The sequence below is a fragment of the Musca autumnalis genome, unplaced genomic scaffold, assembly GCF_047663935.1.
Source record: "Musca autumnalis isolate F117 unplaced genomic scaffold, ASM4766393v1 scaffold_4, whole genome shotgun sequence".
Taxonomy (NCBI): domain Eukaryota; kingdom Metazoa; phylum Arthropoda; class Insecta; order Diptera; family Muscidae; genus Musca; species Musca autumnalis.
The window spans coordinates 20,281,325-20,299,280 of NW_027411977.1; the positions used below are offsets into that span (position 1 = coordinate 20,281,325).

The 17,956-nt window shown below is 39.4% G+C and overlaps 1 protein-coding gene across 1 annotated transcript in view; it reads right to left on the minus strand.

Moving 5' to 3' along the window:
• Positions 1 to 17,956, minus strand: part of mfr (ferlin family C2 domain-containing myoferlin misfire) — a 70,732-nt gene that overhangs the window by 37,312 nt on the left and 15,464 nt on the right. The window contains exon 16 of the mRNA XM_073983840.1: positions 16,956 to 17,404. Within this exon, the coding sequence (XP_073839941.1) occupies positions 16,956 to 17,404 (449 nt within the window). The remainder of the gene's footprint in view (positions 1 to 16,955; positions 17,405 to 17,956) is intronic.

The window sequence follows — 17,956 nt, forward strand, 5'->3', positions numbered from 1 at the left end:
GGCGTTAAAGGCAGCTCCCCAGGTGACACCACGGGGAGGTCAATGTCCTCTTAAGATGAATGAGGGACCAAGATAAGTCCTGGGCTTTGCCATGTTAAAGCCAGTCAAGACCGTTCCTTGGTATCATTCATCCCCTACGTCAGCTATATAATAAAAAATAGAAAACAATTTTGCACAGTGGTCTTGGATTTAATTTTCGTGATTTAAAATTTTAAATCAATTTTGTCTTAACTCTAGCTGTAAAATGTCATCTGGTGGTACTTTTATTGCGGTTCTTGAAATAAAGGACGAAAAGGACATTGAAGGAAGCGAGTAAGGAGGTCAAAATTCTCTACGAAAAAATCCTCATTTGATTTGGCTGCAGAAAGGTCATCTTAAAAATAAGCTTAAACAGCAGCGAACAAAGATATAACGCTGGATCCGGACGGCTCATAGGGTCTCCAGCAAAATATTCATCACGCTATAACGCAGAAGTTCGACCCAACGGCGGATCTGTCCTTCGGGGTTCTGTATGTACTCACCAAGGGCTTTCATCCCCAAAAGGAATTTTCCACCCCGCAAACAAATAAAAAAATGTCAGTCGGCTTTGCCGACAGATATATACCCTCAGCCAATGTAAAGTGAAACTTTCACCACGGACAGATCGAATGTATTTAAGGTCTCTTCAGAATTTTGTGGCTCATTTTGGACATTTGAACTTGCCGACAAAAATGTGGATTAGGAATTAACTGCACAAAGACACAAAAGTTGAACCTTTGTGGGGGAGGTACCCTTAGGGAGGACCGAAGTTAAACTAAATTTTGACAAAATATTTGAAGATCCAAAGTTTGGACCAAATTGGTTGCCCCATTCAAGTGATATCGTCCTAGCATTTTAGTGACATTTTTGAAATATTGGGGATGTATGTCTGGATATAAAATGACGAAGACCAAATGTTGGACCAAATCGGTTGAACAGTTCGAGAGTTGTCGTGGCATTGGGGTTTTTTACACCTTTCGGGCTGTTTTTCCAAGAAATATGGACTTGCCCCTAAAATAACTTTTACCGTCGTAATGGAGGTAGCGAATGTAAATCGTTTCAACAAAAATCAAAGTGATTCAAGGCCAGGTCCTAAAGTGAACTTATCCAAAATTTTCTGTGGGAGGTACACGAAGGAGTGTACAAATATAGTCCATATTCGAACCTGTCTATATCTGGTAGATATATTAGGATGTGTAAAGTATGGACCAAATCGGTCAGAATTATCGTGCGCACAATTTTTCCGAACACTTTTGAACTTTTGTGGGGGAGGTACCTGAAGGAGGGGACCGATATGGCTTATCTTTGAACTTAAACTATGTTTGGACAAAATATTACCAAGGCCAAATTTTGGACCGGATGTGCAGATCCGTTCGAGGGTTATCTTGCACCCCAACCGCTACACACGGTGTCGTAGGGGCTCTTTGCAACTTTTAGGCTAATTTCTCAGGAAGTATGGACTTGCCCCTGATGAAATTGGTACCGTCGTATGGGGGGCAGTGAATACAAGTTGTTGCAACAAAAATCAAAGCGATTCGAGAGCAGGTCCTAAACTGAACTTTTCCGAAAGTTTGTGTAGGAGGTACCCGAAGGCGTGGACCGATTATGTCCATATTGGAATCTCATCTAAGCTTGGTAGAAATATCACGATGTGCAAAGTATGGACCAAGTCGGTTATTCCCTTCAGGAGTTATCGTGCGCACAAATTTTCCGAACATTTTCAAACTTTTGTGGGGGAAGTACCGGAAGGAGTGGACAGATATAACCCATCTTCGAACTTAAACTAAGTTTGGACAAAATATTGCGATAGCCACCTTTTGGACCAAATCGGTTTACCCGTTCGAGAGTTATCGTGCGCACCAGCCAGCCAGCCAGACAGACAGACGGACGGACGGACATTGCTAAATCGACTCCGACTTGGGGTATAAAACCGTTATTTTGATGAGGCACATTTTGCCCGTATGAAAGTGTATATACCCTCGTTAGCATAAATGCTGAGGGTATAAAAATTCCAACAAAATCGGAGCGTGATTAATAGAGTTATTCCATGTTAGAGTCATTTTATGCAAAACAAGTAAAAAAGTATCAGTCGGCTTTGCCGACAGAGATATACCCTCAGCCTCAATATATTGAAACTTTTTTTCCCAAAAAACGTATGTATTTAGGGGGTTTTAAAAATTTTGGGCGTTTGAACCGACAAAAATGTTTGATCGACATTGACCATTATGGAAGTGGATCTCCAGCCACTACATATGGTGCCATAGGGGGTTTTTACACCCTTCGGGCTGTTTGCTCAAGAAGTATGGACTTGCCCCTGAAACAACTTTTACCATCGCAATTGAGGCAGCGAATGCAAGTTGCTTCAACAAAAATCAAAGTGATTCGAAAGCAGGTCTTAAAGTGAACATGTATCCGAAATTTTGTGTGGGAGGTATCGGATGGAGTGGACAAATATAGTCCATATTTGAACCTGATCTATATCTGTTAGATATATTAGGATGTGTAAAGTATGGTCCAATTCGGTCACTCTCTTCAAGAGTTATCGTACGCACAATTTTTCCGAACATTTTTGAACTTTTGTGGGGGAGGTACCTGAAGGAGTGGACCGATATGGCTTATCTTCGAACTTAAACTATGTTTGGACAAAATATTACTAAGGCCAAACTTTGGACCGAATCGGCAGATCCGTTCGAGAGTTATTTTGCCCTCCAACCTCCTCACACGGTGTCATAGGGGTTTTTTGCAACTTTCAGGCTATTTTCTCAGGAAGTATGGACTTGCCCCTGATGAAACTTTTACCGTCGTATGGAGGGCAGTGAATACAAGTAGCTAAAGCAAAAATCAAAGCGATTCGAGAGATGGTCCTAAACTGAACTTTTCCAAAATTTTGTGTGGGAGGTACCCGACGGAGTGGACCGATTGAGTCCATATTAAAACCTGATCTAAGCGTGTACCAGGCTCCACGATGGGCAAAGTATGGACCAAATCGGTTACTCCCTTCAAGAGTTATCGTGCGCACAAATTTTCCGAACATTTCCGAACTTTTGTGGGGGAGGTACCGGAAGGAGTGGACCGATATAGCTCATCTTCGAACTTAAACTAAGTTTGGGCAAAATATTACGAAAGCCAAAATTTGAACCGAATCGGTTTATCCGTTCGAGAGTTATCGTGCGCTCCAGCCAGCCAGACAGACAGACAGACAGACGGACGGACATTGCTCAATCGACTCCAAATTGTCTGAAACACATTTCGTCCAAACATACTTGGGGTCTAAAACCATTATTTCGATGAGGCACATTTTGCCCGTATGAAAGTGTATATACCCTTCATAGCCTAAAGGCTGAGGGTATAAATACCCCTTTTAATCCACATACGTAATCGAAAGCCCAACTGGAATGACCCCAATGTAAACTGCCCGATTTTTTTAAAGTTTTGTCGGCCGGTATGGTTTAATGCGCTGATTACGGAAATGTATTATGTTCATGAGCGGTGGATCCGGTTCACCGGTTATTCGACCCGAAAGGCCAGATTTAAAAACCGGGTTAGACCCGGTTCTACTGAACCGATTACTGCAAAGTGGACATCGTTTGAAAGCTTTTGGAAATACCTAACACATAGTGTAGTTATTTCAACCGATTCATAATGTACTAACGCGGTTAATTTTTAATTTGACCTTTAGATCGCGATATCGCGAAAATTGTAAGTTTTTTTAAAAAATCATAAAGAACAATTGTTGAATGTACAACTTTTACTTTAGTCGGCTTTTGCTAAGCTTTAACGTTCTTGAGGAAAATCAAAAAAAAAACTGATTAATGCCTCCAAAAATGACCTTTGAACCCGAATAACTGTTTTTGCACACATGGGATCGATGGGGACTTTTAGGAAGTTGCTTCTAATGGTAAACCCTAGCTCTCCACCAAAATTCAGCTTTGGGGGAATTTTTGCTATTTCCCCCTATTTTGACTGGGTTAAAAGCTGTGAAAACTCCTTCCGGTACCTCCCCCACAGAAGTTCGGAAATATTCGCTAAAATGATATGCGCTATATCTCATAAACGTCAATATTTTGTCCAAACTTAGTTTATGTTCAAAAGTGGGTCCTATTGGTGCACTCCTTGGGTACCACCCACACAAATGTTCAACATTTTTGTGTGGTTAAGGGTATGTTTGAGCATCCTTTGGAAATTTTGACCGAAGGTTTTCCTAGCGATATTATTTTTTCGTAGGCAAGTACATGGTTCTTGATATAATGGACGAAAAGCTCTAAATTATATGCTGACCAACCGAAATGACAGATGGGCACGATATCTAACGATATGCCCTGCAACACTTTTGAACGTTAATCCAATCCATATTTTTGTCGGTTCATAGTTTTTTTTTTTTGGAAAAAAAGTGTTTCAATCCACACAGGCTGAGGGTATATCTCTGTCGACAAAGCCGGCTAATACTTCTTTACTTGTTTATTGTCACATTATCTTCTTCTTCTTTTATTTGCCCATCCGTTGTTCGGATATAAGCGATCATACATTAAATCGTTTTACAATAATTATATTACACTAGCGGACCCGGCGAACTTCGTCTCGCTATTAAGGAATAAAATTTCATTCAAAAACTCAATTTTCGATTTTTCCAATTTTCCGACTTTTCCAGAGAGATTTTCCAAAATTTTCTTCAGTAAAGACCTTCTCCTCGAAAATACGAATAACTTACAAAAATGTTTACAGAAATCGGCCTAGCCGTTCTCATTTTATGAATTACTATACATTTTTTACACCATTTTTATATATATAGATTTCATAATATATAAATATTTTCTTATATATATTTTTGTTATTTATATTGTCGGCAGTTCTCTATTTTTGGCCGCCCTAAACAAGTTCCTTTCGTCATCGTAGCCAGTCCAATCTTGAATATTTTTAAGCCAGGAGAGTTCTCTTCTTCCTCTACTGGGTCTTCCTTCAATTTTCCCTTTGAGAATTGTTTGGATGAGTTGGTATTTATCATTTCTCATAATGTGGCCGAAATATGAGATTTTCCTATTTTTTATCGTTTTAATCAATTGTCGATCCTCGTTCATTCTTCTTAAAACTTCATTGTTAGTTACTCGATCCGTCCAGGGTATTTTTAAGATTCTTCTATAGATCCATAGTTCAAATGCCTCTAGTTTTTTTCATCTTTGGCTTTAATTGTCCATGTCTCTGCTGCATATAGTAGTACAGACCATACGTAACATTTCACAAATCTAACTTTTGTTTGAAGCCCCATATCATGACTTGTTAGTAATTTATTGTATTTATAAAATGCTCCTCTGGCCATCTCTATTCGACATTGAATTTCATGTGATATGTCCCATTTGTCATTTATCAATACTCCCAATATTTGAAGGTAGTTACTTTTTCAATTTCTGTGTTATGGATTGTCAGCGATGTGTTATTATATGTGTTCTTTCTACTGATAATCATGTATTTTGTTTTTGTGATGTTAATTTTAAGCCCATATAATTCGCTTACCGTTGTAAGTTTGTCTATTGCTTTTTGTAGGCCATTTAGACTGCTTGCTAGAATTGTCGTGTCGTCTGCATATCGTATGTTATTTATAAGAACACCATTTGTTCGTATTCCCATTTTCTCATTTTGCAAGGCCTCCGTGAATATTTTTTGGGAGTAAATATTGAATAAAAGAGGCGATAATATACAGACCTGGCTGACGCCCATTTATATTGCGATTTCGTCGGTGAGTTCGCCGTTAACATCAATGCATGCATTTTGGTTCCAGTATAGATTTTTTATACATTGAATTTCTTTCCCATCTATCCCAATTGATAGTAGTATATCGATTAACTTGTGGTGCTGGACAGTATCGAAAGCTTTCGCATAATCTACGAAACATATAAAAATGTCTTTTTGCACTTCACGACAGTTTTGGATCAGCGAATGTTTGCTTAGTAGCGCTTCTCTGGTACCCATTCCTTCTTTGAAACCAAATTGTGACTTGCCCATATGAAGTTCGCATTTTGCATAAATTCTTCTATGGATAATTCTCAGGAAAATTTTTAGGGCGTGGTTCATTAGACTTATAAGCCTATATTCATCGCATTTCTTTGCATTCTTTTTCTTTGGTATGGTTATGAAAATCGATTTTAGTCAGTCTTGTGGATATTGACCACTATCATATATGTGGTTAAAAAGTGTGACTAACATGTCTATGTTTTCTCCATCTATTAGCTTTAAAATTTCTGAAGGAATTTCGTCGGGACCAACTGCTTTTCTATCTTTAAGTGAAGCAATTGCGTATTCGACCTCGTTCTTTTCTATATGAGTTCCGGTCAGAGCGGGTTGATTAAAATCATATGTGGACCTCTCGTCATCTGTAAACATTCTGTCGGATATTTCAAATGCAGCTTCATTATTTTCATCTAATAATACTCCTGATGATGAATTCCTGTGTATTCCAGCAGCTTTTTTTAACTTTTTGTGTAAGTTAAAGTCATCGTGCATGTTTTGTAGCACTTCAATCTCTTGGCATTTCTGTTGTAAGATTGCATTTTTTTGCTGTTCTGGTTGCATTGCGAATTTCCTTATTAATTTCCCAGTATTTTTCAAAATTAGTATTTCGATATTTACTACGTTCTAGACGAAGCTCCCTAATTTCGTCAGTAATCCATTCTTCTTGTTTTTGTTGGGGTTGATTTCCTAAATTATTTCTTGTAATTGAATTAATTTTGCATTTTATATTATTCCAAATATTTTCAAGGTCTCCTCTATCGATGTTCTCCAGTGTGGAATTTACCCGCTCTTTTATATCTCTTTTTATTAAGGGGTCTTTAAGTTTTTCTACGTTAATTTTTGGCCTTCGATTTTTTCTCGTCTTTCGGACGGCAGAGATTTTAATTTTTAAATTGGCCAACAATAGTTTGTGGTCAGACGGAACGTCTGCTCCTGGGAACGTCGAGCATTTTGTTACACTTGTGCAATATCGGCTGTTTATTATTATATAATCGATTTGATTCCGTATAATGTTGTCCTTATTGTCTCTTGGAGATTTCCAAGTATATAGCCTTCTTGGATGTAGGTGAAAAAGGGTATTTGTTACTGTCATTTTGTGTTCTTGGCAGAATTCTACTAGTCTGTCCCCTCAATCGTTTCTTCTTCCCAGTCCATATCTTCCTTTAATGCCACGTATTTCATCATTTCCGACTTTTGCATTGAAATCACCTTGTATTATGGTTATTTCGTGAGGTTTTGTCATTTTTAATAGCTGTTCTAGTCTTTGGTAGAATTGCTCAATTTCCTCCGAACTTGAATCACTTATTGGGGCATAAACTTGTATAATATTTATATTAAGTGGGCTAGCATCAATTTTAACAAGCATAGCTCTGTCTGACATCGGAACATATCCAGCAACACATGCAGCTATACCGTCTTTCATAATTACTGCAACGCCTTTTCGGCGATGTCCATCTAAATTCCCTGAGTGGTATACTACATGAGTATTTTGTGACTTGAAATCTCCACATTCTTCCCACTATGTTTCACTTATTCCAAGTATATCTATATTGAGTCTTTTCATCTCACTTATGGTGTTATTAAGCTTTCCGATTTCAAAAAGACTCCTTACATTCCAGGTTCAGATTGTTTAGGTTATGTTTGGTTTTACCTCCGGGGATTCTTAGCACCCTCGTTTGGCCGGAGACTGAGGGCCGTGTGTTATTTATTGTAGGCTTCATAATGTATGATTTTCAAGGAAGAGTACTTCAGTGGTTTCCCGTTGCCTTCTGAAGGGTTTATATGTAGTTTTCCTTTCCTGTGTTCAGCCGCTCGATTTGGGTCAGACGCTGCTTACAGCCGCCCAATGTGGATACAGTCGCTGTTGTGTAAGTTTTTCGCTGTCCAGAAGCCGAAGTTGTGGATCCCACAGCGCCTTCTGTATTTCAAATGCAGCCATTCCAGCTGTCTCAGCCTCTGCCTGCCATTTGTACTAAGGGACCAGCTGCCGACCCTTAGGCTAGATTTTGGTCACCCCCGGGTATTTTATTTCCCCGATGTCCGCCATAGAAATTTATGATGAACGTTCCCCAATTCGGCAATGGGAGGGTCCCGATGGAGGATCTAGCAAACCCCACACGGGTGTCACATTATATTTTTTTGTAAAAAGTATATGCAGAGTGTAGGGCGGCAAGCCCCTTATAGTTTTCTTTATTTGTTTCTTGTCTGTTGGTTTTCTTTTCATAGCTTTTCTATTGAATGCTCACTCACACAAGTTCATATGTATACACCTGTGTAGCCGCATATCCTTTGTTTTTTATTCTTTAAAAATGCAACTATGGTTTTATTTTTAAACGGAACAATAAAAAAGTTTATCTTTATTATGCCGGCCACTTAGGAAGCCAGTTTGGTTTTATGTGCAATAAGAAAACTTCGATTTGCAGAAGCGTCCATTTATTTTATCCATGTACAATGTGTAACACCCTATTATACTTTGTACTTTTTTCTATTGAAAAAATAAACAAGGATACCGGTTGGTATTCACTTCTATAACTACCACTATTGGTATTTACATATAAAAATGAATAACAATTGTATTTACATGTAAATAAATATTTCACACAGTTTTGTTGTTTGAAGTGCGGCGTGTTATGTATGTATGTGTATAATGTGTTATGTATGTCTATGTTAAATAATATTCAACATGTCCTTGCTACAAAATTATATAAATGTTTACCTGTTAGTTATTTGTTATTTTAATCTATGGCTATTTAGGCAACAAAATCGGAAATCATTAGTTATAATGTATAATACTGAATTTGATTTTACATCCTTGAAAAAAACATTAAAAAACATATTAAAGGATTTATTTCCTCGACATGAAAGGAAATTTGCTTTTTTTACTTAATACTTAAATTGTTAATTGTATGGGCATTTAAATTTAATAATCTATAAAAATGTACTTTAATACAAAAAAATTGAAAACAAACATAAATTTTTAATAATTATTTTTTATTAGTATTATTTGTTATTAATATTTTTTTATTTATTAATAATATTAAAAATCACAAATATAAACAACAACAACATCAATAAGTCCATTGCTCCAAAATCATAGGAAAATTCACAATAAATAAAAATATAAAGAATCCCAAGAGGGCCAAGAGTCCAATAACAATTAAATATTTCATTACATTTGGAGCAACAATTCTTGTGAAGCCTTTCCAGGGGTTTGTCAAGGGGTTGAAGGAAGAGGGCGGTCGTCTGGAATGAGAACACAAAAAATATTTAACAGAAGTCCAGTGGACCTAAAGTTCCTATGAATAGATTCCAAATTAAAAAAAAAAATCAAGTAAAAAAGTATCAGTCGGCTTTGCCGACAGATATATACCCTCAGCTTGTGTGAATTGAAACTTTCATCTAAGTGCAGATCGAATATCGGCTACAAAACCAAAATTCTTGTCGCCAAAAAATATTTATTAACAAGGATTTCAGAATTGTGTGGTCCTTTTTAGATATTACATCTTGCGACAAAAAAATCGATTAAGGATAATGCTCAAAAGTGTTGCGGAGGTCTGAGCGGATTGGGCGACATAGTCCATTTTGGAAGTGGATCTTACTTTGGGAATCATTTCTTTTCGATACGTATCGCGTCCATTAGTCATTTCAGTTGGACACCGTATGAATTAAGTCATTTCAGTTGGATAACATATAACTTAAAGCGTTTGGACCAATATGTTGGGAAGCATGGACTTGCCCACGAAAAACATAATATCCCTGTAAACGGGACCACAACGAGTAGCATAAGTATAAATCTCCAAAGGATCTCGAAACACTTTGAGCACATAAACAAACATTTTGAACTTTTGTGGGGGGAGGTACCCTAAAGAGGAGACGAATGTAGACCATTTTCAAATATGGAACAAATATTAGGGAGGTACCGGAAGCCTTGAACCGATATTGCCCATCTTTGATTTTTAACTAAGTTTAGACAAAACAAGTAAAAACGTATCAGTCTGCTTTGCCGACAGAGCTATACCCTCAGCCTATGTGAATTGAAAATTTCATCTACGGACAGATCGAATGTATTTAGACCCTTTTTGAACACTTTCAGACAAAAATGTGGATTAGGATTAATGTTCAAAAGTGTTGCGGAGGGGGTACTTGAAGGAATGGACCGACATAGTCCATTATGAAAGTGAATCTTATTTTGGGAGTCTTATCTGTTCGATAGATATCGCATCCACATTTGGACCAGTTGGCCAGGAAGCATGAACATGTCCACGGAAAACATAATATCACTGTAAACAGGACCACAACGAATTGCAACGGTAAACATTTCCGAAGGATCTTCGAACAGACCCTAAATGGCACTTAAACAACAAGTAAAAAAGTATCAGTGGGTTTTGCCGACAGAGATATACCCTCAGCCTGTATATATTGAAACAATTTTTTATCCAAAAAAACGTATGTATTTAGGAGTGTTTAACAATTTTGGGAATTTGAACCGACAAAAATGTTCATTAGGATTAGAGATGAACAGTTTTGCGGAGGAGATATAAAAAGGAATGGATTTACATTGACCATAAAGTGGATCTCCAGCCACTACATATGGTGCCATAGGGATTTTTTACAGCCTTCGGAATGTTTGCTCATGAAGTATGGACTTGCCCCTGAAAAAACGCCTACCATCGTGTTTGAGGCAGCGAATGCAAGTTGATTCAACAAAAATCAAAATGATTGGATAACAGGTCTTAAAGTGAACTTATCCGAAATTTTGTGTGGGAGGTACCTCTTCAAGAGTTACCGTATGAACAAATTTTCGGAACATTTTTGAACTTTTGTGGGGGAGGTACCTGAAGGAGTGGACCGATATGGCTTATCTTCAAACGTAAACTATGTTTGGACAAAATGTTACTTAGGCCAAATTTTGGACCGAATCGGCAGATCCGTTCTAGAGTTATCTTGCGCTCCAACCACCTCACACGGCGTCATAGGGGTTTTGTGCAACTTTCAGGCTGTTTTTTCAGGAAGTATGGACTTGCCCCTAATGAAACTTGTACCGTCGTATGGGGGCAGTGAATACAAGTTGCTAAAACAAAAATCAAAGCGATTTGAGAGATGGCCCTAAACTGAACTTTTCCGAAATTTTGTGTGGGAGGTACCCGAAGGAGTGGACCGATTGAGTCCATATTAAAACCTCATCTAAGTCTGGTACACATTTCACGATAGGCAAAGTACGAAGAAGGAGTGGACCGATATAGCCCATCTTCGAACTTAAACTAAGTTTGGGCAAAATATTACGAAAGCCAAAATTTCAACCGATTCGGTTCATCCGTTCGAGAGTTATCGTGCGCTCCAGCCAGACAGACAGACGGACGGACATTGCTCAATCGACTCCAAATTGTCTGAAACACATTTCGTCCAAACATACTTGGGTTCTAAAACCATTATTTCGATGAGGCACATTTTGCCCGTATGAAAGTGTATATACCCTCGTTAGCATAAATGCTGAGGGTATAAAAATGTTGAACTTTTGCAGGGAAGGTACCTTAAGGAGAGGACCAATATGGCTCAGTTTTGGAAGTTAAACTAAATTTGGACAACATATTAGAAGATCGAAAGTTTGGACCAAATTGGTTACCCCGTTCAAAAAAGTGTATCGTGCATACAGTTTTAGTGCCATTTTTTAAATTTTGGGGAGGGTATTGGAAGTGGTGGACCAGTATTGCCCATCTTTGAACTGAAACTAAGTTTGGACAAAATATGTCGAAGGCCAAATTTCCGACCAAACCGGTTGACCAGTTCGAGATTTACGTGCTCTTCAACCACTATATACGGTGCCATAGGGATTTTTACAGCTTTTGGGCTGTCTTCTCAGGAAGTATTTTCTTGCCCCTGAAAAAACTTGTACTATCGTATTCCAATTTGCTTCAACAAAAATCAAAGTGATCCGAGAGCAGGTCTTAAAGTGAACCTATCCCAAATTTCGTGTGGGAGGTACCCATGAGAGTGGATAAATATAGTCCATATTCGAACCTCATCTATACCTGGTAGATATATTAGGATGTGTAAAGTGTGGACCAAATCGATTACTCCCTTCAAGAGTTACCGTGCACACAATTTATCCGAAAATTTTTGAACTTTTGTGGGGGAGGTACCTGAAGGAGTAGGTAGATAAGGCTATATCTATGAACTGAAACTAAGTTTAAACAAAATATTACGAAGGCCAAATTTTGGACCGAATCGGCAGATCCGTTCGAGAGTTATATTGTGCTCCAACAACTACACACGGTGTCATAGGTTTTTTTTTAAACCTTAACTCTACTTTGTCAGGAATTATGGGCTTGCCCTGATGAAACTTGTACCGTCGTGTGGGGGCAGTGAATACAAGCTGTTACAACCAAAATTAAAGTGATTCGAGAGCTGGTCCTAAACAGAACTTTTCAAAAATTTTGTGTGGGAGGTACCCGAAGGAGTGGACTGATTGGGTCCATATTGGAACCTCATCTAAGTCTGGTAGAAATTTCAGGATGTGCAAAGCATGGACTAAATCGGTTACTCCCTTCAAGAGTTATTGTGCGCACAAATTTTCCGAACATTTTCGAACTTTTGGGGGAGGTACCTGAAGAAGTGGATCGATATGGCCCATCTTCGAACTTAAACTAAGTTTGGTCAAAATATTACGAAAGCCAAATTTTGGACCGAATAGGTTAATCCGTTCGAAAGTTATCGTGCGCACTAGCCAGGCAGACAGACGGACGGACATTGCTAAATCGACTCCAAATTTTCTGAAACGCATTTCGTCCAAACATACTTGGGGTCTAAAACCATTATTTCGGTGAGGCACTTTTTGCCCGTATGAAAGTGTATATACCCTCGTTAGCATAAATGCTGAGGGTATAACAATACGTAGGCCAAAAATAACTTATACTGTCGTAATGGTGGGAGCGAATAACTGCTAAACCTAAATAACGACGGGACGTACACAAATATTTCCGTATTACCTAAATACGTTGAGTACAAAATCACATTTAAAACACCAAATCCGCGACCAAAACTTATTTAAATGTTTTCGTTCGTATAATAAATAATTTTCCATTGCAATTTTCCATTAATTGGATTTCAGGTTTTGTTGGGCTTTTGATTTCAAAATACAAAACACACACATACATGCATACAAAACGTTCTGTCATAGTTGAATTTGTTCAACTTGCAAGTATACGCTCGATGTATTTCGGTAGTTTTCATAAGAATACATGTTCTACTTTTTTCACCACACACGTCCTGGGTATACGGAGGTATATGTAGGTATGGGTCTAAAAGTTATTACAACACAAATCAAAGCGATTCTCGAGCAGGTGCTAAACTGAACTTTTCCGAAATTTTGTGTAGGAGATACCCGAAGGAGGATAGAGTCCATATTTGAACCTCATCTATGCCTGCCTGGTATGCCTTCAAGAGCTATCGTGCATAACATTTTTCAGAACATTTTCAAACTTCTCCACTGCCATGGGGAACTCGTTGTTTTACTCTACGGGATTTGGACTTTTTTGTTTCTGAACTTCACAAACGACTGTCGTCCGCGCATATAGTTGATTATCCAACTTTTTAAACACGCCTCGAACGGCTTGGCATGGTTGATGGTATCGAAGTCCTGTTGATGAACTGGAACCATTTAACCTCTACCTTTCTGAAATTACACACCCTTCAGACACGATTTAAATCGTAATATATGCGTATGATTGTACGATCTTAGCATCGGATCCTATCGTTGATGATATATGTGATAGGTTAAATGTCTACATAGCTGACCTAGTGCAGTTCTTCCATCTGAGGACTATGAAAATATCTGCCGCTACATCCAGTGACACACTGTTCACCACTTGGGCGGCTGAAATGAGGCTCCCAATGAACATATTGATCGAAGCTGCACTGATTCCGACAATCCAACAATTTTGGATTTAACGTTCGATAGCATGTTTAAGTCGTCCGCGCAAGACACAGCTATTTTGCGATAAGATCAGAAGTAGGAACAAAGTCCTCAAGTCGCTGTCTGGTGCTGACAAAGAAACCATGTTAACCACTCACAAAGCAATAGGCCGGTCTGTGGTAAAATATGCGGCGCCAGCATGGTATGCAAATTTTAGCGATAACAGATGTGGGCAATTGTCGTGTTCGTGACACTGGAAAACACGACACAACAACAAATACGCATGGTAATGCTGAAGCAGATGGATGAGCCGAGAGTGGAGTATCTCACTAAAGTTCTCAACTGTCGCTATCCACCCTCATTGTTCCCGAAGTGTGGAAAATGGGCAGGGTGGTCCCACTACGCAAGCCCGGCAAGGATGCCAGCAAAAGTGAATCGTACAGACCGATTTCGCTTTTGTCGCCCGTAGCAAAGACCCTTGAGGCCTTAGTCCTCCCCAGTATCAGAAATAGCTATCAAGTTGCCGATCATCAGCATGGATTCCGTAAGCAGCACAGCACGACAACTGCGCTGCACACCATTACCACACATATTTGTCAAGGACTCAATCAGAGACGGCCGTGCGATAGAACAGTGATGGGGGCGCTTGACTTATCAAAAGCCTTTGATACAGTCCGGCACTCCACGCTGTTTGAGGACATTGAGTAGACAACCCTCCGGCCAAGTTTGAAACGTTGGATAGTCAATTATATGTGTGGACGCCAGTCGTACGTGGAATTCAGGAAGAAGTCCGTAGAGTGAAACAGGGAGTTCCCCCTGTTTAACCTCTACCTCTCCTGTATTCCGCCCCCTCCACACGGTATCGAAATCGTAACGTATGCGGATGATTGGACGATCCTGGCGGCGGGTAGCTTTTTCCATTCGAGGAATATGCAGATTTCCGCCACAAAATCAAAATCCACTCTGTTCACCACATGGACAGCGCAGTTTGGAAGAGAATTGAATGTCGTGGTCGACGGTAGCAGAATTCCGACCACAAACTGACCCAAAATTTTAGGGGTCACATTTGACACTACTTTCACGTCGTGCGCGCACGCCACAGCTATCTGCGACAAACTGAAAAGTAGGAACAAGGTCCTCAAGTTCCTAGCCGGCAGCACTTGGGGTACAGATAAGGAAACTTTGTTGACCACATATAACGCGATAGGTCTGTCTGTGGTAAGCTATGCGGAGCATAATCTGGTCCCCGAGATTGTGTGATACGAATTGGAAAATTATTCAAACTTGCCGGAATGCCGCCCTGAGAACAGCAACAGGTTGCCTCCTCAAATCTGCAGTGAACCATCTACATGAGGAGGCAAAGATTCTTCCAGTAAAGCAACACAATGAGATGATTTCGTTGCAGTACCTGCTTGAATGTTACCGTGTGAGCCATCCCAATCACCATCCTGTGGGTAGGCCCGACACATTCAGGCAGATCAGGAAGGATATCCATGCTCTAGAGGGAGAGGTCCAACGATACAGGAGAGAACCCCTAGATCAACAAGCATATCAAGCAGGTTTGAATAGCATTCACACGGACGCATTTGCCAAGGTCTTAAGCAATTATAGTGTGAATAAAGTACTCGGAGTACAGCACCCATCTATCGCAGCTGAGGAGCGTCAGCTGCCACGACAAACCAGAGTAGTTTTGGCTCAACTACGCTCGGGATATTTCAGTCGCCTAAATTCTTATTGGGCGTAAAATCGATCGCGCCCTGCAAGACATCTGGCCAGTATGCGGCATGGGCCCGCACGTCACAAAACACCTTTTCAACTGCCCAGCCAAACCTACTCATCTAACTCCAGTGGATCTGTGGTTACATCCTATCAAAGCAGCCACTATCCTGGAACTAGAGATAGACCCAGAGCCAGATTGAACAGAAGAACAAACATAATAACAAACACTGTTACAACAACAACAAATACGGACATAAACAATAACAACACTTTAGCGACGACTAAGAACTAAACCCTTTAGCTTTGGTTTAGGTTTCTAGTGCCACGAACACGACTATCGCCCACGTCTAAGCGCTAGACAGTGGAAGAATATTCAAACCTGCCAGAATACCGACCTGAGGACTGTAACAGGGTGCCTCCCTATGACACCAGTGGACCATCTTCATGAGAGGGTGAAGGTTTTACCGGTGCATCAACACAACATGATGCTGTCGATTCAGTGCCTGCTTGAGTATTATCGCAGTGAGCATCCCTACCACGATTTAATGGACAGGCTTCCCCCACCTAGACACGAGAGGTCCAAACGTATAAACGAGAACCTCTAGACCAGCGAGTCAATCAGGCGGGCTTGGATAGCATTCACACTGGTAAAGATGCGCAGGCAGTACAGAGGTACAGGCTGAATGCCGTACTTGGGGACCACCCTCCATCCATCGCAGAAGAAGAACGTCTGTCGCCAAGGTAAACACGAGTGATTTTAGCTCAATTAAAAATATCCCGACGAAGCCGCAGCCTTAATTCGTATTGGTCCCGAATTGATGTCACGATACCAAACACATGCTCGCCATGTGAATTGGGATCACACTACATGCCACGACGCTTTTGTTTAGCAGCTCATCTAACCTCACTTATCTGTCTTTGTTATAGATTCAGCCAGACCAGGTTAGACATTTATACCTCAGATGGGCCTTTAAACCTAGCCTTTAAAACTATTTTTGTGGTACAACGATGTGTTCTGCTTGGAGCGAATATAAAGCTAAAAACACATCCAACGTTTGGGTAAAGCTATGTGTCGTTTTAGCCGTTTTTAGACTGTTCGGCATGATGCCGAAAAATTCAAATTCATTTGAAATATATGCCGGAAAATATATTAACGCTGGACTTTGGTGTCGGCGTCGCCCTGTTGTTGTTGTTTTTTGCTCAACGCCCAACACTTTACTCAAACGTTGGATGTGTTAAGTTTACTAATCGGACGATTTATCTAATAAACATCCCACTTTGTTTTATAATCAAATATACTCACTTTGGTTCTGGTAAGGCATTTGGTGGATTTCTACCCAAACCAACAGGATATGTTGCAGCTTCCTTTTCGTTTAACAGCTCCATTTCCAATTCAATTTTTCCCGCCAAACCCAATTGATAATTCAATTCGGGTATAATTCCACGTACAGGAAACCAACCTCGAACTTTCTTTTCACGGAAAAGATTTAGCATCTTTCCAGAACCTCTGGGACAAGCTCGCTGGCCAGGTTTTAGTGGACTATTTAATGTGCCGGACAAATTATAATTTTCAGTTAATTGGCATTTCTTTGCTGTGTCAAAAGGTTGAGGAAAATTCGAAAGATTAATTTCCAAAGAACCAAGAAAATCATCCTGAGATATAATGTCATCATCCCAGATTTGCAAAGAGAGTTTGGGTGGCTGTTTGCCAAGATACTCGTCCATTAGACCGGCCTTGCGTTTGACGACCATCTAGAGAGAGAGACAGGCGAGGAGAAAAAGAAATAAACAAAAAGCAATTCATAATCATGTTCATTTATATGTACATACATATGTATCTATACACATACATATGTATATACGCATCCATGTTGGGTAAACCTAACTTTGTTTTGAGCAATAAATATAATTATGTGATAAATTCTTTGCCACCAAAAGGGGGGAGAGAGAGAATGTGATTTCCTTTCATTCACCTGCTCAAGGTTTCTCATTAATTCTAATAATTATTGCTTACCTTTATTTTGTTATATTCAAGCCAAAAAAGAAAAATAAATTTAATCTCTGTTATAAAGAATTCATATCTTCTTGTCACCATAACATATCCTTGTGCTTGTAAGGACATCAAGGCTTAAGGGATATTCCTAGTTTTTTTTTTTTTTTTTTTTTGTAGAAGAAAAAATAATTTTGTTTCATCTTTTACCGGTTTTTAATTATTTGAAATTCCGCTCAAATATTTGCTATTTGATCCTTTTTGTTCAGTTTCTTGCCTAGCACTAATTATCACATCCTTTGCTTTATTGCTTC